The sequence below is a fragment of the Momordica charantia genome (genome assembly GCF_013281855.1).
Source record: "Momordica charantia cultivar OHB3-1 chromosome 5 unlocalized genomic scaffold, Mcharantia_2.0 BLBB01000005.1, whole genome shotgun sequence".
NCBI classification, from domain to species: domain Eukaryota; kingdom Viridiplantae; phylum Streptophyta; class Magnoliopsida; order Cucurbitales; family Cucurbitaceae; genus Momordica; species Momordica charantia.
The window spans coordinates 1,177,664-1,202,372 of record NW_028275163.1 but is presented as its reverse complement, the minus strand read 5'-3'; the positions used below and the strand labels follow the sequence as shown (position 1 = coordinate 1,202,372).

The 24,709-nt window shown below is 33.1% G+C and overlaps 3 protein-coding genes, 3 non-coding genes and 1 pseudogene across 7 annotated transcripts; 3 read left to right on the top strand and 4 right to left on the bottom strand.

Annotated features, from left to right (window-relative positions):
* The first annotated feature begins 1,020 nt into the window (after positions 1–1,020).
* On the top strand, positions 1,021–4,268 carry PTAC5 (plastid transcriptionally active 5). Its single transcript, XM_022291236.2, has 6 exons — positions 1,021–1,764; positions 2,383–2,478; positions 2,606–2,740; positions 3,003–3,249; positions 3,945–3,982; positions 4,065–4,268. The coding sequence occupies exons 1-6, from the start codon at positions 1,168–1,170 to the stop codon at positions 4,158–4,160; spliced, it is 1,209 nt and encodes a 402-aa protein (XP_022146928.1). The 5' UTR covers positions 1,021–1,167; the 3' UTR covers positions 4,161–4,268.
* A 1,044-nt stretch (positions 4,269–5,312) lies between these two features.
* LOC111016013 (glutathione-disulfide reductase) lies at positions 5,313–14,433 on the bottom strand. Of its 2 annotated transcripts, none has more exons than XM_022291238.2 (17): positions 14,277–14,433; positions 13,540–13,705; positions 13,259–13,323; positions 13,082–13,151; positions 12,765–12,836; positions 11,688–11,891; positions 10,629–10,702; positions 10,467–10,550; positions 10,020–10,107; positions 9,834–9,915; positions 8,731–8,804; positions 7,734–7,841; positions 7,543–7,607; positions 7,025–7,138; positions 6,296–6,395; positions 6,127–6,180; positions 5,313–5,764 (listed from the first exon to the last, which is right to left on the bottom strand). In XM_022291238.2, exons 2-17 carry the CDS (start codon positions 13,678–13,680, stop codon positions 5,669–5,671), a joined length of 1,491 nt encoding a protein of 496 aa, XP_022146930.1. In that variant the 5' UTR covers positions 13,681–13,705; positions 14,277–14,433; the 3' UTR covers positions 5,313–5,668. The 2 variants fall into 2 exon arrangements, with proteins under 2 accessions (XP_022146930.1, XP_022146929.1); XM_022291237.2 differs by lacking the exon at positions 14,277–14,433 and adding an exon at positions 14,081–14,098.
* Positions 14,434–16,987: 2,554 nt separating this feature from the next.
* TRNAM-CAU (transfer RNA methionine (anticodon CAU)) lies at positions 16,988–17,073 on the bottom strand. The gene is given in 2 exon segments: positions 16,988–17,023; positions 17,036–17,073. It is a non-coding gene; the product is annotated as a tRNA-Met (tRNA).
* A 556-nt stretch (positions 17,074–17,629) lies between these two features.
* Positions 17,630–18,662, top strand: LOC111016148 (F-box protein PP2-B13-like; annotated as a pseudogene).
* A 949-nt stretch (positions 18,663–19,611) lies between these two features.
* TRNAM-CAU (transfer RNA methionine (anticodon CAU)) lies at positions 19,612–19,695 on the bottom strand. The gene is given in 2 exon segments: positions 19,612–19,647; positions 19,658–19,695. It is a non-coding gene; the product is annotated as a tRNA-Met (tRNA).
* Positions 19,696–20,679: 984 nt separating this feature from the next.
* Positions 20,680–22,663, top strand: LOC111015997 (putative F-box protein PP2-B12). Its single transcript, XM_088123651.1, has 3 exons — positions 20,680–21,058; positions 21,144–21,262; positions 22,003–22,663. The coding sequence occupies exons 1-3, from the start codon at positions 20,696–20,698 to the stop codon at positions 22,406–22,408; spliced, it is 888 nt and encodes a 295-aa protein (XP_087979777.1). The 5' UTR covers positions 20,680–20,695; the 3' UTR covers positions 22,409–22,663.
* Positions 22,664–23,745: 1,082 nt separating this feature from the next.
* Positions 23,746–23,829, bottom strand: TRNAM-CAU (transfer RNA methionine (anticodon CAU)). The gene is given in 2 exon segments: positions 23,746–23,781; positions 23,792–23,829. It is a non-coding gene; the product is annotated as a tRNA-Met (tRNA).
* Positions 23,830–24,709: the final 880 nt, after the last annotated feature.

Genomic DNA, 24,709 nt, shown 5'->3' with positions numbered 1-24,709 from the left:
TTTGGTCCTGACGTATTTTAAAAATGTATATTTTCGTCATTGCACTTCAATTCTAGTTCACCTTAATCTCTATATTTTTTAAACGTTTGCTTTGATTTTTATACTTATAAATAAGGGATATTCTAATGGATATTCTAGTCCTTATTTGCAAAAGTTTAACAAAATTTTTATATATAATTAAAGCTTTTTTACAAATTTATGGTTACATTTTATGAAATTTAGCGAGTAAAGTGTCATTTTAAAAGTGAGTCAACAAGAATGAAAATTTAGAAAATACATTGACCAAACAAAATAAATAAAATATACTTATTCAAAAGTATTATGACTAAAATAGTATTCAAATCAAATATATTCAATAAAATGTAAAATGTTGAACTTTTCTTTTGATGTGCCTCTCTAAAATATTATATATACGTAAAATTAAATAGAAAGGACTCGTAATTTTAATTGATTGTACTTTTGATTTGTATGTCCGAACAATTAAAATTGAGCTAAAAGTAAAACCACACGAGAATTTAAAGTTTTAAGCTGATGCACTAGCATAGCTTCATAAAAAATCTATACTTAATTGTTACATTGTACCTAATTTACTTTTTGCTCATACAACTCGATGGAGTAGGACAAAGGACCTTCGAAATATGAAAATATATGAAAATTGTTAATTTAAACTTAGTTCAATTAATTAAGACATCTATTTCCGATTAAAAAGATCAAGAGTTCAAGTATCCACCCCACATGTACCGTATTAAAAAGATATAAAAAAAAAATTCACAATCTCTGGATTAAAAATATATATCAATTACTACTTAACTATGTTTTGAATAAAATATTCTATGTTTTGTTTAATTAAATACAAGGTCATATCAAGCATCTTATTACACCTGGAAATAATTTGTTCGTTCAGCTTTTACCGAATTAAAAAAAAAAAAGAAAAAAGAAAAAAAGCCGCAGAGCGGAGGGATCGTGTGCTGGGCCTATGACTTTGCCAGGGTCGGGTGATGTTGGATTTCCCGCCACCTGCTTCACGCAAAACGTGTGGTTTTAAATTCTCAGCCTGAAATTTTGCATATCGGAAAATATCTTCTCTCTCTCTTCTACCAATTCGCCGTTCCTCCGTTTCTCCCCACTCGTCGATGTTGTTATCTTCAATTTCTCTGCCGTTCTTCAATGTCTTCCTCCATTACTCTTCCTCTCAATCCTTCTCTTCATCTCAGATCACAGCCGCTCTTCCCCTTCACTCTCCAAATCTTCCCCTCTCCCAAGATTTCATCTCGTTCTTTTGCCAATTCCGTCGCCTGTCACTCTCTCAATCCTGCTGGCAACGACCGCGAGGAGGTGCGATGGCTTCGGGAGGAGCAGCGGTGGCTTCGCGAAGAGGAACGGTGGATCCGAGAAGAGCAGCGCTGGACCAGAGAACGCGAGTCGCTTCTGCAGGGAATTGCTGAGCTTAAGCTGCAAATTCAAGCGCTAGAACGCCGAAACTCCATACAAGGAGGAGCGGTTTCGGTGTCGGAGACTATAGCGAATATCGCCGGTCTGTTACAGGCGTTGAAGGACAAGAATCTGATCGCCGAGAGCGGGCCGACCGCGAGTCACATATTGTTGGACGAGAGCAGTCGGGAAGAAGACGTGGAGATAGAGAAGAAGGAAATTGTTGAAGAAGTTGCTAGGTTTTCCGATGGAATTAAAGCAGAGAAAGAGGTGAAGAGTGAGAGGAAGTCTTTGAGAAATGGATCGGAAGGAGCGGAGGTCCTAGCGATGCAGGTCTGCTCGCCATACGCATTTCTTCTATCAAATATTAGAAGGCGAGTTTTAAGTTCATGCTGCTTTTGTTTTCCTATAATTTTGTGCCTTGGATAGAATTGGATCGAATTTTATAACCTTATGCCAGCGGTGTGGTAGATCAAACTGATTATGCACAACGCTGAGCAATTGAAGCCTACTGCCCTAGAAGAATAGTTTTAAGATAAAGAATAAAATAGAATGAAGCCAATGAATAGTATTGGCTTATTAAATATATTCTGGATTCAACTCTGTGATTGATGTTGACTGTCGAGATTTGTGTTTAGTTTTGTGAAATCCAGTTTAAATGAATCTCTATCTTCTTCACTTTTTTGGTATGCGAGTCTCGCTTTTAGCTAGTTGAGATTGGCTTATGAAATATATTCTGGATTCAACTCTGTGATTGATGTTGACTGTCGAGATTTGTGTTTAGTTTTGTGAAATCCAGTTTAAATGAATCTCTATCTTCTTCACTTTTTTGGTATGCGAGTCTCGTTTTCCTGCTTTTAGCTAGTTGAGATTCTTTAATTTCTTTTATTATGAAGATCATTGAACATCATGCTTCCGGATGGTTTTGTTTTGTCTCTACCAAAATGTCAGGAAGCATTGCTAAGGTTAGGATTTTACTCTGGTGAGGAAGACATGGAATTTTCAAGTTTCTCCAGTGGAACTGAACGTGCCGTTAAAACTTGGCAAGTAAGATTATTCTGGCGTTGGCAGTAGTATATCATTCTTTACTAATTGGATGACATTAATATAGATTGAGTACATATTGTTTCAATCGGTGATACTGTATTGTATGGTGCATATTTTTATTTGGTAGGCCGCCTCAGGTTTTCCTGAAGATGGTATAATGACTGCAGAGCTCCTTGAGATTTTATTCAAGGGGAAATTAACTGAGAGTACTGGATCAGATGCCAAAACAGATCAACAAGGGAATATCCCAACAGATCAGAAAGTAAGTGTGTTTAGAAATTAATTTCAAACTGCAAATTTTTATGTCTTTCTGGATAGACGTATTCGGTGTTCTACTGTCCTCTATTTACTTAATGGCAAAATCTTTTGTGGGATTTATATGAAGAATGCATTTGAGACTTGAGAGCTACGGTCATAGAACTTCTTATTTCTGAATAGTTGGATGTCAGCATTATGAATTATGTTCTTCTAATTCTTCACATTTCATAGATGTTTAGAGATGAGTGATTTTCCCCTCTTTTCAGGAAGCTGAGAATGGAGCTATTGTTAATTCAAAAACTGAAATTTCAGAGATTCAGAAGACAGTAGTAAAAGAAGGCGGCGGCGCAAATTTAGAGTTGTCCCAACAGCGAGTTTTTCTCATTGGTGAGAACCGATGGGAGGATCCCTCTCGACTTCGTAGTTCAAATGGAAAAGCTTCTGATGGGAAGACTAAAGGCGTACTTAACAAGTGTCGTACTTGCCGTGGGGAGGGTCGTCTGTTATGCACAGGTACATGATTATCATTCATAGTCAAAAAGCAACACTGCATTTTTCTCGAACTCGTTTGATAACTATTTTGTCTTTCATTTTTCTATTTTGTAAAAATCTAAGGTTAGAATTATTTTTTCACCTACATGCTCCTTCGTTTATCATATGTTTTCATAGAAATTTTCAAAATCTAAATCAAACTTTAAAACCAAGAAAAAAGTAGTTTTTTTTTTCTATATTTTTTAAATTTAGCAAAGAATTCAAATATGTTTTGGAAACGAGTGGAGAAGTTATTAATGACATAGTGCAAAAATAAACGTAATTAAAAAAAAAAAAAGCGCCTAAAACCGGTACTTGAGTTATCCAATACCATGATTCGTAGTTTAAGAATGTCTTTGGAACTACCTCCAAATTAATCCTATTTGAACTTTTTTATTCTTATAACCACCGATCAGGGCGCATCTAAAAGCTATTATAAGAATTATATACTATTGACAAATTCCATAGTTAACTTACCCAAAACGGTATATAATTTTTTTTGCTGAATCTTACATCGGTTCATAAGTTTTTTTTCTTGCACGTATATACATGGTGTTGTTAATGGTTATATGTGTGTATTTATATCCCATGATTGCTCTTAAAGATCTACTACTACAACCTTAGTTCAATATAATATAAATGTCGCCAATACCTTATGATTGTTTTTAATTTCTCAGAATGCGATGGAAGTGGTGAGCCGAATATCGAACCACAGGTAAACCATTACTCATTAACCAGTCTTTATTTCCTTCAGATTTTGAGAAGGTGAGACTCGATTGTATTTGAATGTTTTGCAGTTCCTTGAATGGGTAGATGAAGGAACAAAATGCCCATATTGCGAAGGCCTTGGTTATACAATATGCGACGTATGTGAAGGGAAGACAGTGACATAGGTATGCCTACTCATCCGTTGTAAATAATGGCTATTAATTGTTCACCTATTAATATCTTATCCAGATTTGTTATACCTCTAAATAAGGTGATGGTTAATATTTTTTTCATTCTCCACCATAGCATGATGTTTGGGCAAAATCGTTGGAAATTAGATAATTTAATTAACTTTAAAATCTCTAATGAAGACTACGTCAAGATTTGTCTGAAATCACCTTCTACGTAGACTAGTAGAAATATGTGGTTTAGTTCTTAATCTGAAGACTTATTTTTTATTCTCGTTTCCTCTTTTTTCATTAAAAAAATAATAAAAAAACTATATTGATAACTCTTTCTTAGTTTTTTGAAGTTTTGAATTAGTTTTTTTTTTTACTCAAAAGTTTTGTGTTATATTTATTATATCTTTTATGAGAGAAAAGAGACAGAATAGTTACCAATACCCTTTTCTTTTTCTAAATTGAAAAAAAAAAACAAGAAGAATAAACGAGCACTAAATTTTTCATTACTTAACCACGAAGGTTTTCTTGAAACGATCATAAAGGATTACTTGAAGAATTGTTAGATCATGTATTTGTATTTGTCTACACGCCAAGTAAAATACATTTCAATTCCCATTGGTGTATAGTATAATAACATTAATCAAAATCTAAAAAGGTCAATAACAATTGCCTTTTTTATTAATAATTTTTAAAACTTATACATCATTTCTCTCAATTTCTTTGAAATAAGTTTCAGCTTTCTTAAGAAAATTTGTATTCTTAAGTTCTTAACCAAATTTCAAATAGAAAACAATTATTTAAAAACTACCCTTTTCAGTTTTACAAAATTTAGCCTGATTTTTAAAACGTCTTTAAAATACGTTAATAAGCTAATTTTCATAAATAGAAAAAAAAAATTAGTATGAAGGCCTAAATAAATTGTGAAATAACTTTATTTTTCATAAAGAAAAATTTAAGGAATAAAAAAAACAAGTCATTAAGATCTTTAGCAAAAATCTATTAAATGGCCTATAAATTTTTTGGAGAAAAAATCTAAGTTTTTGGAAAAGGAACCAAGCAAGATCAAATCCTAGACAAACAGACTGACCAAAAACTTTTTTTTTTATTTTAAAAATTACACGAAACAAATAAACAAACAAAATTAGATCAAACCAATTAGCGGGAAAAAAAAAATTCTTAGACACTCAATAAAAATAGAAGGAATCCAGTAGAAATTACAGAATAATCGCATGATATTACCCAACTCATATTCAGTAAGCCCACATCATGAATAATGCACATCCCCGCAAACATTGAATTGAAACCTATTGGCTATAGCACTCCTTATTCCAACAAAAAAAAAAAGTAATGATAATAATTATTAAAAAGAAAAAAAAAACATTTTGTTTCATTTATACCCCGTAACCTTTGATGCATAGTAACAAAACCAAATTCATATCCTTACCATGGAGATGAGATGCCATCTTCCAAAGTTACAAGGCCCCTCCTGATGTAAAAAAAGTGCTTGGGTTTTACAGATTTGTTTTCAATATACTACCCACTTCAATTCGCCTGGTTACAGTTCGCATCGTTACGAACTCCTCTGCAGCAGATGGGTGTATTCCGACCTGTTTAAGTACCAACCGCTTCCATTAAACATAATGTGAGTTTGATACGACTATGGAAGGAATCAAAACGCTTTTTAAAATTTTATTGTTTGTTTGGTGATTCTAAGAGTTATAAAAGTACTTTAAGAATTATTTGAGGTGCTTAATGCCAAGTGCTTGAAAAAAAAGTACGTCACTCTAATGTATTTTTCGCAATAGTCATCCCAAAGGGACCCAAAACTCGGTATGAAGCTCTCTTCCAAAACTCATAACGAGCGTATGTTAAATTTCTCCCTAACTACTACTTTGACTCTGTGTATCCGCAAATAAGGCGAAGTTTGTATCCTATAAGGCAAAGGTGATGGATGAAAGTTAAAACTTACAGTGCTGTCAAATTGTTCCTTGGTTGCTCCACATTTTAGGGCGACAGCGATCCCCTGAAATGGACCAGTCATATAAATGTTGCAAATCAAGTTCTTTTTTTAGACAACTTCCATGAGTTCATAATAGACTGTCTTTTCTAAATTTATATAATTATAAAGCAAAACATACCTGCATAATTTCAGGAGCATCGGGTCCACACATGGATGCGCCGAGGACCTTGTGTGTGTCAGCATCCACCACAAGTTTCATCACCGTCTTCTCTTGTCGCCTATAATATAATCAAAGTTGCATATTGCATGTGAGTTGAAACCAGGTTGAGGTGAGGGCACCAAACAGTCAATTTTTTTCCTTCCTATTTTGGGAGGGTATTTGGCTTGAGAGAAATAGGCTAATAGCAACATTTTTAGGGAGATTGTGAGGCCTTAAGAAAATGTTTGGAAATTATTACATTTAATTCCTCTATGAGGGTGTCGTTAGGCGTTTATTCTATTGTGAAGGTCCCTACTTATAGGTCGATCACATTTTGTCAGGCTTTTTTTTGTTTTGTATGCCTTTGTAATTCTTTCATTTTATCTCAGTGAAAGCATGGTTTCATATTATAAAAAAACAAAAACCAACAAAAAATTATTTACATTAATAATTTGGTATCATTTTAATTCCACTGCCTATTCTAATCTATATTTTCCAGAATAAATGAAATCTTGAGGTAATTGTACAGGCCTTGAAATACATTTTTTCGGCTATAGTATATATCAAGAAATCAAAAAGAATGATCAAAATGGAGGCTGGCTCTCCAGTATTAGTCATGAGCAAATGACACATTAAATCATCAGAAATTATCGATGCATGGTAACATTATTAATTAATTCAAGCTTAATCTGAATCTGTCATACGTACCCAGAGATTGTATTCTTCATTGGATTGAACGAAGATGTATAGACCAGAATATCACCCTTTGCTTGCTCTACAGCTTGTTCTTCACTTAGGCCCACAACAGAGAGAGGAGGTATGCTGAAAGTTTACCAGAATGAATTAGATACTACACCATTACCTATACCTATTAATGGATAAGTGATGTCCTTACAAGAGAATATTCTCTGCAAACTACTGTAGAAGAAACACGTGCAATAGAATAATGCATACTTGCAGATCTAATAGTAGATCAGCCTAGTTTCTCGCTTTGTATAACTCGTATAGGTAAAACGTTGTTTTTTATGACCCTCGAGAACGAGAGAGAACACTATCATTTGCAAAGATGAACAGATTATATTCTTCAATCAAGTGGCCTCTTCGTCGCATTAAATTTAGTGTTACAAACATACTATTTTTCTTAAATGGGTGCATAAATAGGCATAATCTGAACTTTTAATCAAAATACATAACGAAAATTCAACTAAAAGAGAACAATTTGTTACCAGAATACAGCATAGGGTACATTATTGTAGTCTGGTTTGCTAGGCTCACCACCAAACACAGTTTGCTGCAGATAAATAAAAATAAATCTAAATACAATTTGCATCAAAATTAGCAGGACTATTGGAAATATTCATGGGAAAACAGAAGTGATTAATAGATTAATATAGAAAGAAAATAATATAATACATACTGCAAAGTACGATCCCTCCATTAAAGCCACGGGTGTAAGATTCATTCGATTAGTAACATCTCCAACAGCCCATATACTAGGTACACTTGTGCGTGAATGATCGTCAACCTGGATAAGCGGAGGAAGACATCTTTGTAACATCATTTCCCTCAGAAAAGATTGAAACAAGCCAAAGAAATCCCTTATAAGGGCACTGTAAGTGAGTACAAAATGTTAAATCCGCTCAATATCCAATGGAGAATTAAGCTAATGGCACTAAGTGAATGCAAAAGGGCAATCCTGCTTGGCATCGTTACACAGTCCATCCAATTGAGAACTAAGATTCCAGAAAGAGTAAGTGCTTTTTTTAATACATAATGTTTAGTCAAGATTATGATATATTTATACATTTATTTTACTCTTAAAAAAGAAACTGATCCCCATGTTTTCTCCTCATATACACATCCTGTAAAACCATCTACTCAAATATTGACCTCTAGGTGCTTGTGAAATGTGGTTTGATTCATTAAATACCATTTACATTTTGATAGAGATAGTCTAGATGGGTTGCATAGAAACTTTCCTTCGTTTTTTTTCCTTTTTGGATTAAGAAACAATAGAAACTCTCCTTTGTTGGAACCATAAAAACTGAATAAAGCAGCTTGGTCTGCAACTCAGCTGAAAGTAGCTAGTTCCAATTTTTTCCCCCTAAAAGTCTTTATCTGCACAAACTAATGGTGGGTTTGGCAGCATATTTAGCAGATATCACAACTCATATTGCACTTTCCTTACTTTCTATAGTTACGACTTTTTCCCCAAAATATTTCTAGGTCAATAGCTCAGGTAAGTGATAACTTATGAGTGAAAGGCTAGCTGCCCCACATAAAGAGTTTAGAGTAGGATCAACAGATTAAGATCTTTAAAAGTAACTATTAGATGCAACATGAGGTAGATGTAATCTTTTAAAAAGAATTCAAAATACAATATGTATTGATAAAAAGGCAAGATAGATAATTACCTTCACAGCACCATGTTTATCAACTTCCACACCCGCTGCTTTCAAATTTAATCTTTTCGAATTAGGAGCGCGACCTGTAACAAACATGTCACTTATCAACTTATCATGTAAATAACAAAGACATAATTGAAAACCAATATGGTTGGAACCTAAAAGCACAAAGGTTCTTGGGTTCACAACTCGACTATTTAACAACTAGATCAACCCATCATTGTTAAAAACAAGTATCATTTATCAAACACATTGTATTTGTCTCATAAGTTATTGTAAATCTAAAAACTCAAGAAGTTTTTTTAATAAGAAACAGCTTTCATTTACTATGAAATAATACAGCTGAGAGGATAAAACCTATTTTATTTTATTGCTAAAATTTAAATTTATCAGTTTTATACTTAATTGCATATCATCGATAGGTGACAAGTTATAATTAGTATATCTTTTACATATACAAGATGCATTGTAGCCAAATATAATTCTATCCAAAAACAACTTACATTCTAAATTATGAAATTATGTAATTTTAGTTTCAATGTCTAATAAATGAAGAAAATAACTCCAAATACATATATTAAATAGTTTTGACCTCTTATCACTCTATCTTTCCATCCAAAATAGCTTTTAATGCATTGCAATATAGCTCAGCTAAAAGACTAATCTTCTAGAGTATTACTCAAAGATGAATGCAATATACTCACTCCCCATCCCTAAAAGCACCTTACTCTTTCAATTATCCCCATTCATTAGTCCCAATGACCGCCAACCCATGGTGGTTCATCAGTCCAAGATTTGAACAAGCATCATCTCATTACTGCCAGTGAATTTTTTACCCAAGCTTATGAAGACAGACTTTTCTCATTGTCTCAATTTAACTTTAAGTAATCTATCTAGTGAATCATTTGGCACATTTTATATGGAATTCATGGTTGCATGATACATTTTAAGACATTTAAAAGTAAAGCCTACATTTGGTATATTCTTTCCCTTCATCTTTCTACACAAACCGCATACTTCCTTGCAAAATTGACATTTTTCACTACCTAATAGCAAAACAAATAAGTGCAGTAACTTTTTCAAGAGGTTATTAAGTGCAAAGTGATGATTACCAGTTGCAAACAACACAGCATCAGCAACCAACTCCTCACCATGATCTGTGATAACTTTTATGCCGCTCTCTGTTTTAATCAACTGAGTTTATAGAAAATTGGGACTAGTATTATCAAAAAGGTTAAATACAACATACAAAGGAAACCTTAAAATAGGATAAAAGAGGGAGAAATAACGAAAAGTACTTCTTTCAGATTTGTTCTTGGATGCAAATTAATTCCTCTGCCTTCCAGGTTCCTTGCAACCACTGCTCTCATTTCATCGTCAAAACCTCTGAAATACAACTTTTTAGATACACTCCAAAAAAAAGTTACAGCATCCAAGAGCACTAGGATAACAGAAAAAGAGACACCAGCATGTAACGATTGATGATACCAGGATCACATGCATACACACTGAGTCATAATATATTTTAATCTCTTTCTCTATCCTATTGTTTTTTGATTTGGGCGCATGAATTGAACATCTTCATCATTAAGTGGTGCAGAACTGTAAAGGATCAACGGCTATAAGAAGATATAAGCAACCATAACACCACATCATCGGTTTCTGTAATCTGTATCGAAGTATCAGGCAGTTCGATCCTTCAAAAATAAACGAGCTAAAAAAACGTAGAATAAAACATATCATACCTTAACGGAAGTTCCCTTCTGTAACATAGGTCAACTTTAGCACCCATCCCATTCCAGATTGAAGCAAATTCAACAGCAATGTACCTAATAACAGAAAAGGAGTAATGATCCTCAATCATAAAAGCATGAAGCAGATGAACTTATAAAAAAGTGAGAGCGCACCCTCCTCCAAGCACCACAACACGCTTAGGGAACTCCTCCAAACTCAACGCCTCATCAGATGTTATCCCCAACTCCTAGAATTTGGAAAATGTAAAGTAAGAGGAGAATGATAAAACCAATGATTTGGCTCTAGAATTGCATGCGATGTGCCAAAACTTTTCCAATAGTAAGCCAAACAAATTTTACCAGACAAAAAAAGTGTTTCAAGCGCTCAGATACTGGACATGGTAAAGAAATTACAACCATCATTCATGTAAATAAAATGTTCATACAATAATCTAACTCCACAAAACTACACAAAGGAAAATTTTAGTTATAAAAAAATGAAGCTAAAAACATGATGAATGAATGACAAAGAAAAGGAACAAATTAAATTGCATATCCATATGCAAGGCTCGCACTAAATGATAGCACAGAGGTACTCTGCATCTATATTTAGCTGAGCCATTCTTTTAGGGGAAATTTTTTAGAACTTCAAGTCATACCATAACTTAAAGACAAAAATTCAGCAAGAAGACTATCAAAAGTGGCACAAACTTTCTCAATGAGCATTATGAATCCATGTTCATGAACAACTGGGTACACTGATAGCATAAGTCATAGCCTAGAACCACAATCAGTGTTTATGCGTGCAACTCTCTAACTTATAATCAGCTTGACCACATAACTTCTCGAGACCCCTAAAACTTTGTGCGTAATGTGCATGAGAATACAAGGACTGCAAAGCCCTATCAGAACATAATTCACATCTTATATTCCTCTTCATTCTCCAATAGACACCATACAGAATTCATGTCTCCATTGGAGTTAACACTTCAAGTAACGACAATATTATTCTTTTTTTTTAAATGTAAGCAAAGAATTTAACTTACGCCTAAAAATACATCAAATTTAGGATATATAGCACGTAATTTCTTAAGAAGCGGTTAAAATACTAAAGGTTGGCAAACTTCTCAACAGAAACAGTGGATGCAATCAGATACTTATCATTCAAAGTTGCCATTAAGTAACTTCATTAGACAGAAAGAAAGAAAAAATTGTATTAAAAAAAAAAAGTACCTTCCCAGGAATATCAGGAACCACAGCTCTACTGCCAGTTGCAATCAGTATATGCTTTGCTGAATAGCATAATTTGGTACCATCAAGTTGTGTCACCTCAACTTCATGTGGACCAACGACCTTTCCCTCTCCTTCATACATTTTCACTCCCGCATTAGACAGTAAACGCTTGTAAATTCCATTTAATCGGACTATCTCATCTGTCTACAGTTCAAAAATTAACAAAGTATATGCCTCCATATTAGACAAGAAACACTAAAATCAAATAAAAATGAAAATTTTTGAAGGGACAATTCCTACTAATTCCTAGAAGTAATACTAGGGCGGGCAAAATGTGTGTCAGAAGAAATGAGAAACTGGTCATAACTAAGAATCTACTAAAAGTTCCATGCATCTGTAAATATAATTTCTCAAGTTCAGACTTCCCTCACTTACACGAACCCATTCCACCAGGTAAAACTCATAGCGAAGTCTAACTATTTCCACCATTTAATCTGAAAACTTGGATTGCTCATTTCATTTGGGGAAAATATGTCACCATCGTGCTTGCTCTATAAAAGTTACATTCTCAAAACATTTTAAATATGAAGATCAAATGCATGACTCATAGTTTCGCACGTAGGATTATTGACTCTTTTCAGTTCATCAACAAATAGGTTTCACATAAAATGATAACAAGGAAAATTCTAGAAAAAGACATAATGAAGGGGGTAAAACTAGAGGCAGGTAAGTTACATGAGGATCAAGTCAGGAGCTATAAGAGCTTTTGTTGCACTGGAGAGGATTACCTACCCATCTTCATCTATCAGTTAAATCATGGAAAGAACTTAAACTTTAGTTTAATTTATTTAGAAAGTCTCACTATCTCAGTGCAGGTTTACAGCATTCCTTGCCCTAAGAGTATGAGATAGAATTACCAGCAGGGTTATTGCAACCTTCTGAGAACCTCCTATTCTATTGACAACCCAGCTCTTTATATAAAATGAATCATGTACTTTACAGAAAAACAAGCTCTATAAAGATTGTTTTGAGATTGATAGAGGTTACATGCAAAACATGGAAGTATAAGAAACATACCTTCTTTTTTAAGAGTTTCTTCCAATCAAAATCCACTTTCTCACTCACTTCCCAACCAAAATTTCGAGCATCCTACACAAACAACACATGCTTTATTCACAATATCATGTCCACAAAGAAAAATTAGTATAACTTCAAAATGACTCTCCAAGGCACCATCACTCTGATAAATACTAAAGTTGGCATGTTTGTCAGAAGCAGAAGGTTCCAAATGTCAAATTCAACCATTCAGGTTAAAACTAATGGAGATCTAACAAAAACTGAAGAACTCTGTTGCATCTTCATATAAATAAAAGTTATAAAAATTACATTCTAACCTGAAGCTCAGGACCAAAAGATGCCCCATACACTAGAATCTTTTTGGGAACACAGCCACGAATGACACACCTAATTTGCCAAATGAGAGACAAAGCACGATAAAGAATGTTTAGTAACACATATATTAATTTTGTAAAAACAGTAAAAAGTTTTAAGAGCTTGGTAGGACAACTAACGTTCCACCGATTCCTCCAATGACTTCTGTGCTGATTGGATGAAATGGAAGTTCACAGATGCCAACCTTCCAGCATATTTTCAAACATAATGAGTCAAATATTTATCAACCAGTTCTTTTAAAAGATATACTAAGGAGAATAACGGTCGACAGAAAAAGCATACAAGATCTTAACAATATCAATAGTAATATTTGCACAAGTAACTAGAAATGAATGATCAATATACATATGAAACTAAAACAATTCATCCATCTGAAAATATTTAAGTCAATATGTGAAACCTTCGCTCCATGACTAGCTGAAAATCTACTCGCACGAACACCACCACTTCCTGCTCCAATAACGAACAAATCAAACTCGTAATGTTCCTTCGCTTCGGCCGGATGGCTCAGTTCCCCGTCTATGAGCATCTTCCTCGACATAGCTGGCGAATAGTTGGAGCTGAAACTGCGGTAAACAGAAAATCACTAAATAGACGAAAAACAGACAATTAATCGATAGAGCTGAATGCGTTTAGCCGCAAGGAACTCGCAAACGATGATTAAAAAAAAATGAATCGATTCGATATTTGAAACAGATGCCTTCAAATGGAGACCTATAAAGTTGTTTAACGAGAAACAAAAGTCAAATTGAAATTCCTAGCCGGCGGCCGCCACATAATCAAAAGTGGACTAGTAAAATCAACTGTCAACTTCGCGTATAAACATAAAATACAAGAACAAATGGACAGATTCACGAAACTCGTAGACAAACAAAAACTGGAACAGTCAAACAACGAATCAAACACTCGAGCTCCATAATCAAATAGCCTAGCTCTCTTACCTCGAGCATAAAACCTTCGGTAAAGAAAAAAACAAATCACTCGCACTCACTTCTAAAGTTGAAACAAATAAGAGAGGGATATAGAGAGAGAAGCAGTGGAAAGATATATCGACATCTGTTTCTATCGTTTTCCATTTCCATTTCATCATTTTCTCGGCAACCAAACAACGACAAAAAATATAGGAATCGAATCTACCTTCGCGAAGTTGATGGCTGGCAGAGGAGGAATTCTAGGGCTTCGGTAGAGAAGAGAGGAATGACGATGTACTACGCTGTGATATCGATGGAGACTGCGAAGAGGACGAATCTGGCAGATGCTTTGTGGGTGCCCGGGAATGCCTCGGCGTTTTATTTCCATTTATTTTGCTTCTTTGGAAATTGGATGATTACGTGGCGCCATTTGAACCCACGGTGAAACGCGCCATAATCCATTAATTATGTACACATCACACTTTGTAATTGATATAGCATAGTTAAACCGATTCAGGCAGCAAGCATGAAGCGTAATTAGCAGAAAATATCTGTTATGTATATAAAATAATAAAAAAAAAGTCCGTTAGATTTTAAAAAGTAATAATAATATTATCGAAAAGTTTTCATTTTCTTAAACAAGATATGCATGTATTATTATATAAGTTATGGTTTGATCCTCACTTTAATAAGTGTTAAACTAAACAAATTAGTTAGCTATTCTTAGTAAAATAGATTACATTATAGTGGGATCTTTTGCATTATAAATAAAAAGAATAAATAAAAGAAAGAAATAACAATAGTCTAATGGGTGAGTCATTCTTGTTATCTCATTTGTAATTAAATCTTACATTTTGAGTCTCAAATTTATCCTTCTTCCAACAGATTATGGACCACTGTGCAAATTTATTACTTACTCTAATCACGAAGACCGACATTGTTTATTGTAAAATAGCTTTTTCAGCCACTTTATATCACATATTAAATACAATAAAATTCGAAACATAATTACTATCCATTTAATAATTTCAATTTTTAAAGTATGAAAAATAAATAGCTATCAAATTTTTTCGTCACGTTTAGTAGAAATATGAATGCTTATTAGTTAGTGTGTTTTCATATGAGATTTTTTGTTTTTTATTTATTTATTGTTATTATTATCAACCTTGGATGGTATTGATCTATATTCTCATTCCTTCTTCTTCCATTGAGTCTCTTAAACTAGTTGGATATACTTTTGGACGCTTAATTTTGTGATACACACTTTCTTTTTTAAGCTCGTATCGTTAGTTTAGCCTTCAAACATCAATTTATTTTTTGAAGATCGAAAAAAAGGAGGAAATTAGAGTTTGATTGGCAACACTTTCGTCTATTGTTTCCAAATTTTTATAAACATAAGTATTTGGAAACTGTTTCGATTTCTCGTTTAAAAAAAAATGTTTTCAAAAGATAGTAAGTTTGAATACTCGTGTTGTATTAAAAAAAATTTATATGTAGGTTTTTTTTTTTTTTGTTCAACAATTAAAGATGTGGAACCAACTTGAACCTAGCTTAATATGTATCTAATTAAAAGATAGTACGTTGGAATCCCTATATGTAAAAAGAATAAAATTTGAAGATGTGGGAGATTGAACCATCTACCTTTGCAATTGTAATATGTGTCTTATTCAAAGTTACATTACAACCAGCAAATTATCTAAAATCATTTTAAATTGATTTTTAAGATATCACTCAATGATTTTAGAAAATCAATTATACTTAAATTTTTTTTTCAAAGTTATTAATTCTACCTTCATTTTCAAACACATCATACATTTGAAACCTCATGAATAAAAATTGACGTTTTAAAAGATAAAAGCAATATATAAATTCAAGAGTTCAGTGTTAGTGTTTTTTTTTTATTTTTTTGATAGATCATAAATTTGAATAATATCCATTTAACAAATTACAATAATACAATATTTAATTAATCACTTTGCTCATAATTGGATTCCGCTGTTGTCAACTGTCAGAAATGGTACAAATTAAGGGAGGGCGGTCAAATAGTGTGAAGTTTCGGAAACAAGTAAAGTTTTTTTGTCTTTTGGTTTTTTTATCAAGAAAATCGTGCAGAGAAGTTGATTTTCAGACTCACTTGAATTATTATTTCTGCTTTATATGTTGAATTACTTTTAATCTGTCTTCTTTATTTTGTTTGATCTGAAAGCATCAATGTCAATTCCTGTCTCCTAATCAAATAAATCTGTCATTTGGATAATAAACTTGAATCCTTTTTTCATCATTTTTTTTATTTAATTATGAAATATAAATTTATACTTTCGTGAGAATGGTGATTTGGTGAAAATATATCTAAAAAATTAGATTTTTTATTATTATAAATTTTCATAGTTTATCTTTGTACATAGTATCATATTGATACTCATTAAGACAATGAATAATGATTTCAAGTACATAATAATAGTTTAAAAATGTAAATCTAATATTTTTTTAATTTAGAGGGTCGGTTTTTTGAACTAACACGAAGTTAAAAACATATATGGTCATTATACTTTCGCTAAAATAATGATTTAGTCTCCAAATTTTAGTTTGTAACAATTTACTTTCTACCCTCAAGTGGATAACAATCCAGTCCTGAACAAAAAATTATTATCATATGAAAAACAAATATATTGTTTTTTGGAAAAATTGATTATAGGTTGTTAGATAATTATTATTATCAGAAGAAAAACAAAAGATTGTTTTAAGAATATCTGGCCAATTGTTATTAAAAAAAATATCTGGCCAAATAATCAGTAATTTTCGGTAACTGTTAATACCAGCAGTTGGAAGTTAAAAATATCATGGGCCTCGGCTACATGGCCATGGCCCATTAACACGTGGGCCGCAGCAGAGCCCATGAAGTAAACTCGTAAAAACAAAAAGAAAAGAAAAAAAGGATGGGGTGAGAGAGGCTCGAACTCTCGACCTCAGGATATCTCTTAAAGCTATGAGACCTACGCGCTAGCCAACTGCGCCACCACCCCATGGTATTATTTTTAAACAATGATAAACCAAAGATCAAATGTTGATTCTTCATTTTCAACTCCTCTAATTCAAAGCCGAACATGAAACTTTAATTTTATTTGGCAGTTCGGACCTTAAACGATTTAGCTTTAACTATGCTAATGATCCCAATTGTATTATAGTTAAAATTTTTTGGACAAATATGTTTAGAGTAGGCAATGAGAATTGAGAGCTTGTCACTAAGCATTTACATGGAAAAAGAGGTGAAATGTAAGGCATAGGCCGTTGTGGTTCCTCAAGTATTGCTAACATCAAACATATATAATCCACACGCTCCACTTATTTAAATTTTGATGTCTTGTTTTTTCGTTGTGTGTTTGTGATTCATTTTTTGACATTAGACCTACGCATTAAAATCTCGACAAATAGATCTTAAAATTTAAAAAGTGTTTATAGCTTCCAAATTTTCAATTTTGTGTGAATAAAGATCCTTAAATAAACCATCATGGGATGGCTCAAGTGGTCAACGAAGATCAATGTAAATAGCAAATGACTTAGAGGAAATGAGTTTAAAACATGGTGGGAGATTGGTCCGTTATTAGTCGAGGTGCGCGCAAGCTGGCTCAGACACACGGATTTAAAAAAAAAAAAGAAGGAAAAAAAAGCTCTTCAGTTATGTCAAAAATTTAAAATGGCCCGTGAGCACCAAATTTTCAATTTTTGCTTTTGTATTTCTCTCTTTTTTTGTTGACATATCGTATTTATCTCTTAATTATCAAACATTATTCTTTTAACAAAAATTGGACATAAAATTGAAATTTCAAGGATCTAATAAATACAAAATTCTATTTTATGTGTAACAAATTCATAATTTTAAAAACTTATTATACACGTGAGTGAAAGTTCATAGATACTTTTTAGATCTTCATTGGGCATAAATTTAAAAGTTTAAGGGTTTTTTTAGTACAACATGTGGGATTATAGATAAAACTCACAAGTATGGTTGAAGATATATGTCAATTATCGTTGAACTATTGTTCACTTTTGACAAGAAAAAAACTTATTTTTTTTTAAATTGTTGTTAATTATTACATTCAGAGACGTATCATACCATTTGTAATTAAATTTTTCTTAAAATTAAAGTAATTATAAATTTGAACCAGATTTTAATCTTCTTCTAAGTTTTCAAACTCTAACCGTACAGGTTTTCAGAAGTGGCCAAGCTGGACCATGTGTGGTGGCTTGATATCAAAGGGAAGATAGAGTCTAGAAAGTTAAGTCCCAAAACCAACTATGCAGCTCATCTTGTGTTCAAGCTCGCAGAAAACGGTCGCCATTGGCATGGACTTCGCCGGAGGCCAGTTCTGTTACGTGTTTATTTCGAAGGGGCCGAGGTCGAGGAGGGGAACATGGTGGTGCTGGACCCTCCCGAAGGAGCTCCTACAGATTTTCATGAGAGAGCCGATGGGTGGATGGAGATTAAGATGGGGGAAATCTTAACGAATTCGGAGATGATGGCTCCATTATTTTCAGTCTTAATGAGGTCGATAACTATAGCGTCAAAGGTGGATTAATTGTGGCAGGAATTGAGATTAGGCCTAAACCTTAATTATTAATGCATGAAAGATTTATAATTGATATACAGGAAAGAGATATTGAATTTTTTGCTTTCTAACATTTGTATCTTAGTAGGTTGAATAGTTTTTCGTTGAGATGTATACTAAGTTTTCTAAGTTTGAGGTTTGAGTGGGTAAATGATTATGAGAAAAATGTTTTTAAAAACTTTGGTTTGTCTTTTTCAGTCCAAAGGAAGCTCCCATAAAACATACAGAGGGGATGAGTGGTTTATCATCGTGATTGGCGGGGCAGTTCTTGACAATTGTTTTCAACCAGAGGTTTGATTCTCTACTTAACTACTGCAAATTTTTTGAATTAAAAAAAAAGTTAAAAACACATTTGGGATTTAGTTTATAACCATTTAGTCTTGGATTTAGTTTATAACGATTTAGTTCATATACTTTCCAATTGATAATAATTTTAGTCTTTGTATAAAATTTATAACCTTTAATCCATAACATGAAAAATCCTATTAAGATGAAGAGTCGATTTTTATTATGTAACGATTGTCTTTGTGATTTATAAATACATTTGTCTTTCATTCGTTGAAAAACAACGCACCGAAAATCGAATCAAAACAATCTGATGGATCATAGCACAATGCTGGGGAGGGAATTTGAACTCATGACCTCTTAGTTGACTAATGCCTACCAAAGTTATTTATGCCAGTAGGGGTAATATTATAACAAATCAATAAATCTGTAATTTAATTTTTTCTTAAAATTAAGTATTCTTCAAGTTTTCAGACTATAACAGTAACCACAGATTTTCTGAAGTGGCTGACCCGGACCGGCTTGACATCAAAGGAAAGATGGAGGCTAGAAAGTCAAAGTCCCAAAACCAACTACATGGCCCATTAACATGTGGGCCGCAACAGGGCCCATTTAAGTAAATTATTGGTGGCGAACATGACAACGAAAAAAAAGGAAGGAAAAATAATTTGGGGTGAGAGAGGCTCGAACTCTCGACCTCAGGATAACTCTAAGCTATGAGACCTACGCGCTAGCCAACTGCGCCACCACCCCTCGCTGATTTCTTAGTGAAGAATACATTACCAGTTTTTTATTCAGAAAACGGAATAGTTATTTTCAAAGTCAATTAAATGATCTTCAGCAAAAGACTTGAATATTATGCTAAATATTATTCTTTCTGTAAGTACTTTCAAAACTACCATTCTCTTTAATATATATGTTTTAACAAAAAATAAATAAAAATCAATCAAAGCATTAAATCTCCAATAACACTCGAAGATGATGGACGACCCTGTTAGCGCTCTGAAGCCCTTGTAAGTATAGGATTCGAGAGAGTAAAATCTCAATTTGAAATGTTTGTATACTTTATTCTTCTTTCTATTGAGTATTTATTTGAAAGGGGAAGACGATCGTAGACAACCCCAACTTGATTTTAGACATAAGACATGTTATGAGGCGGAAATACAGTTGGATGGTTACCAGTAGTTCGATAACCTTGATGCAGAGTTCAAGTTTAGAGGTTCGCCATTCATTATTTCCGAACTTGTTTTATTAGAGACATGCGCAAAGTCAAGTCGTTGACCGAATGATGACATATCTTCCTATTAAAATTGACCTTTGTCAATATTTATATCAAAACTACTCTCAAACCAAGATGTTGTGAGTTCAATCTTCCTCCCCACATGTTGTACTAATTGCAGATATAATAAAAATATTTAGTAAAATTAGTAAAATAGCAAACATATTTAGTTTTTTCAAATATAACATTTAAAAAAATGATATGAGTATTTGATATATTACTGTTATAGTATATAATATAATATTAATGTAAGTGAAAATTTTTGTTATATTTAAAAATTTAGAAAAGAAGTGATATATTTTGAAATAATTTTTGTTACCCACAGCAATTTTTCCTTAAAAAAAAAAAAAGGAAGGCACTATTCTCACACGATCCCTTTATTTCCTGTATATTTAACGAGGTGGGGCCATGAAAATAATTATATATAAATTGAAAATGATCGCTAAGTATTTAATAGGCATTTATTAAAGTCAAATGGAGAGGTCGCTAGAGTGGAACGATTTGCGGTCAAAAAACGTCGGCCGGCTGTGTTTGGGATCTGGAGGAGAGAGCAAAATCAAATTAACCAAAAAATCGGACACAATGGAAATCGCCCTGCTCCCGGTGGAGTGCCTCTATTCCATTTTCGCCTTCACGTCGCCGAAGGACGTCTGCAGATTCGCCGCCGTCTCGCCGGCGTTCAGATCCGCCGCCGATTCCGACGCTCTCTGGAACACTTTTCTGCCGGCGGATTACTCGGCCATCATTTCTCAGTCCTCGTCTCTGAATTCCTTATCCAAGAAGGCTCTCTACTTCCATCTCTGCGACAATCCTCTTCTCATCGCCACTGGAAATTCGGTAATTTCAAAACTATATCAATTATTATATCCTCTAAATTTCAATTTCGGAAACTGAGTAGAAAAAACTTTTTGCTGCGAATCAGAGCTTTGTGTTGGAGAAAGAGAGCGGGAGGAGATGTTATATGATAGGAGCAAGAGATTTGGACATTATTTGGGGGAATTCGACAGAATATTGGACTTGGAAATCCCTCCCTGAATCAAGGTGCTCAGTTATTATTATTTTTTCTCCTTTCCACCACTTTGTAACTTCAATCGTATTTCCATTAATTAATTAATTATTTATTTATCTATTACTTCCGTTATCTCATATATATATATAGTACAATAGGATGGAGATTCAAACTCTTGATCGGAGATAAATACTTTAATTAAGAGTATGCTAAGTCTTTGTCTTATGATTTTTTTAACTAATAGAAACGAGCATAAACTTCATGACCCGAACGCTAATTGTATTAGATGTTGTTTGGCTCATTGTAAAGTATAGCTCACATTCTAATGATTTTTCAAGTAAATCTTGATGTCTTATTTTTCTTTTACATGCTTGTGATTTATTTTTGGTATTAGACTACAGTTAAAATCTCAACTTTAAGAATGTCTTGAGTCCCTGTATATTAAACATTTTTTAAAATTAGAAATTTATTAAATATAAAATTGAATAAATTTTAATATCTTATAAGTACAAAAATTTAATTGTGTGTGATAAATTTATGAATTTTAAATACAAATGTGAAAGTTTAGATCTATGTTCAAAATTTAAGAATAACAGAACTTGTAATTTAATTAATTTAATTTTTGAAATTATCAAAAGAACTACAGTAGATATGTTAAGGAACCCACGTTAAAAAGAGGAGGGATCTTATAATACACATGGATGAGTCCTGTCATTGCCAATTATAATTTTGAACAAATTTTTTTATTTCTTCAATTTCTCTAAAACCACAGGTTTTCCCAAGTGGCTGAACTGAACTTTGTGTGGTGGCTTGAGATCAAAGGGAAGATAGAGGGTAGAGAGTTAAGTCCCAAAACCAAGTACGCAGCTTATCTTGTGTTCAAGTTTGTAGAAAACAGTGACCTTCGATATGGATTTCGAAGGAGACCAGTTCTATTACGAGTTTATTTTGAAGGGGCCGAGGTCGAGGAGGGGAAAATGGTGCTGTTGGACCCTCCTGAAGGAACTCCTACAGAATTTCATGAGAGAGCCGATGGGTGGATGGAGATTGAGATGGGCGAATTCTTTAACGAATTAGGAGATGACGGCTCCATTGTTTTCAATCTGAAGGAGGTTGACACCTATAACATCAAAGGTGGATTAATTGTCGAAGGAATTGAGATTAGGCCTAAATATTGATTATTAATGCAAGAAAGATTTATAATTGAGATACATGAAAGAGATCAGATTGAATTTTATGCTTTCAAACGTTGTATCTTAGTAGGTTCAATAATTTTTCATTGAGATGCATGCTAAGTTTGAGGTTTGAGTGGGTAAATGTTCGTGAGAAAAATGTTTGTAAAACTTTGGTTTGTATTTTTCATACCAAAGGAATCTCCTCGGAAATGCATAGACGAGATGAGTGGTGTGCAAATCGAGTGTGGTTTTTTTATATCTACGAGTGTTAGAATCATGGAAACGCAGGATTCTAAATTACGACAGAAAGAATTTAAATATCTCCCCTAGATATTCATCCTTTAGAGGTTTTTTTTTTCTTGACCTAATGACTAGCATTTTTTTTTATGTATATATTTTGTCCCTGAATTCAGGGTGGGAGGTGATCGAACTTTCAACCTCAACCTCAAGATAATTTTTTATGTTATGAGACCTATACGCTAGCCAACTGTGCACCACCATCGGTTAAGTTGATAGTCCAATGATTTTGCAACTTTCATAAGTTCATAAAATTGTTTTCTCTTTAATTTCTAACGAGTTTGCAACTTTAAAAGTTTATGGTGCGGTATATAGGCCATCAAGATATGAGCCATAAATGTACCAATTGGACTAAACTAATGACGTTGAACGCAAGGAAAAAGAAAAGTTGGGGCGATAGGGGCTTGAACTCTCTACCTCATGCCAAAAATGAACAATAACATATACCTTAATTAGTTGGGAAAGATAAATTGGGTACAAAAATAGTTTAAAATATTTATGAATTATTAACCTTCATCAATTATAACTTTATTGAATTCAATTTAAAGGCCTCTATCACTATTAAAAGACTTAAATTATACGAGATAATTACGTTATGTTTAGATTTGGTAATCAAGAGTTGGTCGAGAATGGTCAGTTTTTTTATTTTACCACTCCATTGGTATATATTGGTGGACTTTTTTTTAGAATAATACAACGTACATTTTTCCTCCACTACATTCTATACAATATTTCATTCTTTTTTTAATTAAAAAATTATATATATATATCAACTTTAACCAAAACAAGTGAATATGATCCATAGCAGATGTTGGCATGTTGCTGAAATGGCAGTCTGACTGGCGATAGTTAAATTTTCTAACCACTGCCAGAGTTGGGAATTTCAGTTTCCTTTCTTTTTTAATGTTTTATTGCTGTCAAAAAAAAAAAAAAGCATCATGGGCCTAGAGCTAAATGGCCCAAAATATACGGGCCCGCAACACAGCCCATTGGGTAAACTACACACCACGGCATGGAAACGAAAAAAATAGGAGAGGAAAAAATGGGGTGAGAGAGGTTCGAACTCTCGACCTCAGGATAACTCTAAGCTATGAGACCTACGCGCTAGCCAACTGCGCCACCACCCCTTTGAAATTTCATGATGAAAATTATATTAAAGATTCATATTATTTTACAAAATGGAATAGGATTTTTTTTTTTGGGATAAAAAAACGAATGACATAGATAAAGTAAAATCTGTATAAACTTTTAAATATTCATTTTTGACAAGGACGACTAGCATTAATAGTTTCATCGTTGGAGTTGGATGTTATTTTTCTTTTGATATGTGGGTTATACTTACATTTACTTATAAATATGTAAAAAAAAACAAATTTATATTTAAATCACTGCAGGTTTCTTTTAATGATTAACCATGACCTTTGTTCATAAAATTATATTTTACAGTTTAAATTAATTAAATTAAGTTAGAGTTTAATCTCTCCATTTTCTAACATTGTATTTAATAAATATTGATAGAGATGTTAAAAAATTTTGAGGACACCACCAATCTGATAATCCAATCCAAATGGCAAAATTGAAAATATAGTTTCAGCCGTAGCTTGGGAGCGTTTCGGTCAGTTTAAATCGAATCGAACCAAATGCTTTGTTCGTATTCGAGACCTCATTGAACCAAATATATATAAACTATTTAGGATTTGTTCTTGTATCTCCTCAGTTGCCTCGCTCGTATTCTTCTTGCTCTGTCTCTCATGCTGGTAGAATTTGAAATTTTGTTATTGTGTTAAGTAGATAGTGCAGCACTAAATTTCAACCAACCTTGAAAAACTCCCTCTATCATGTGAATGCGATTATCAAATTGCATTTTTGAAAAAGTTCAGGGTCTTTTATTGCGAAGATACAATTTTTATTTTTGTCTTTGACACGAAGCAGAGACACTTCATTGTAGACATAGCATTGTGTCGACACACACATTTAGGCACGTGTCCCACACGTCATTTTAAGTGT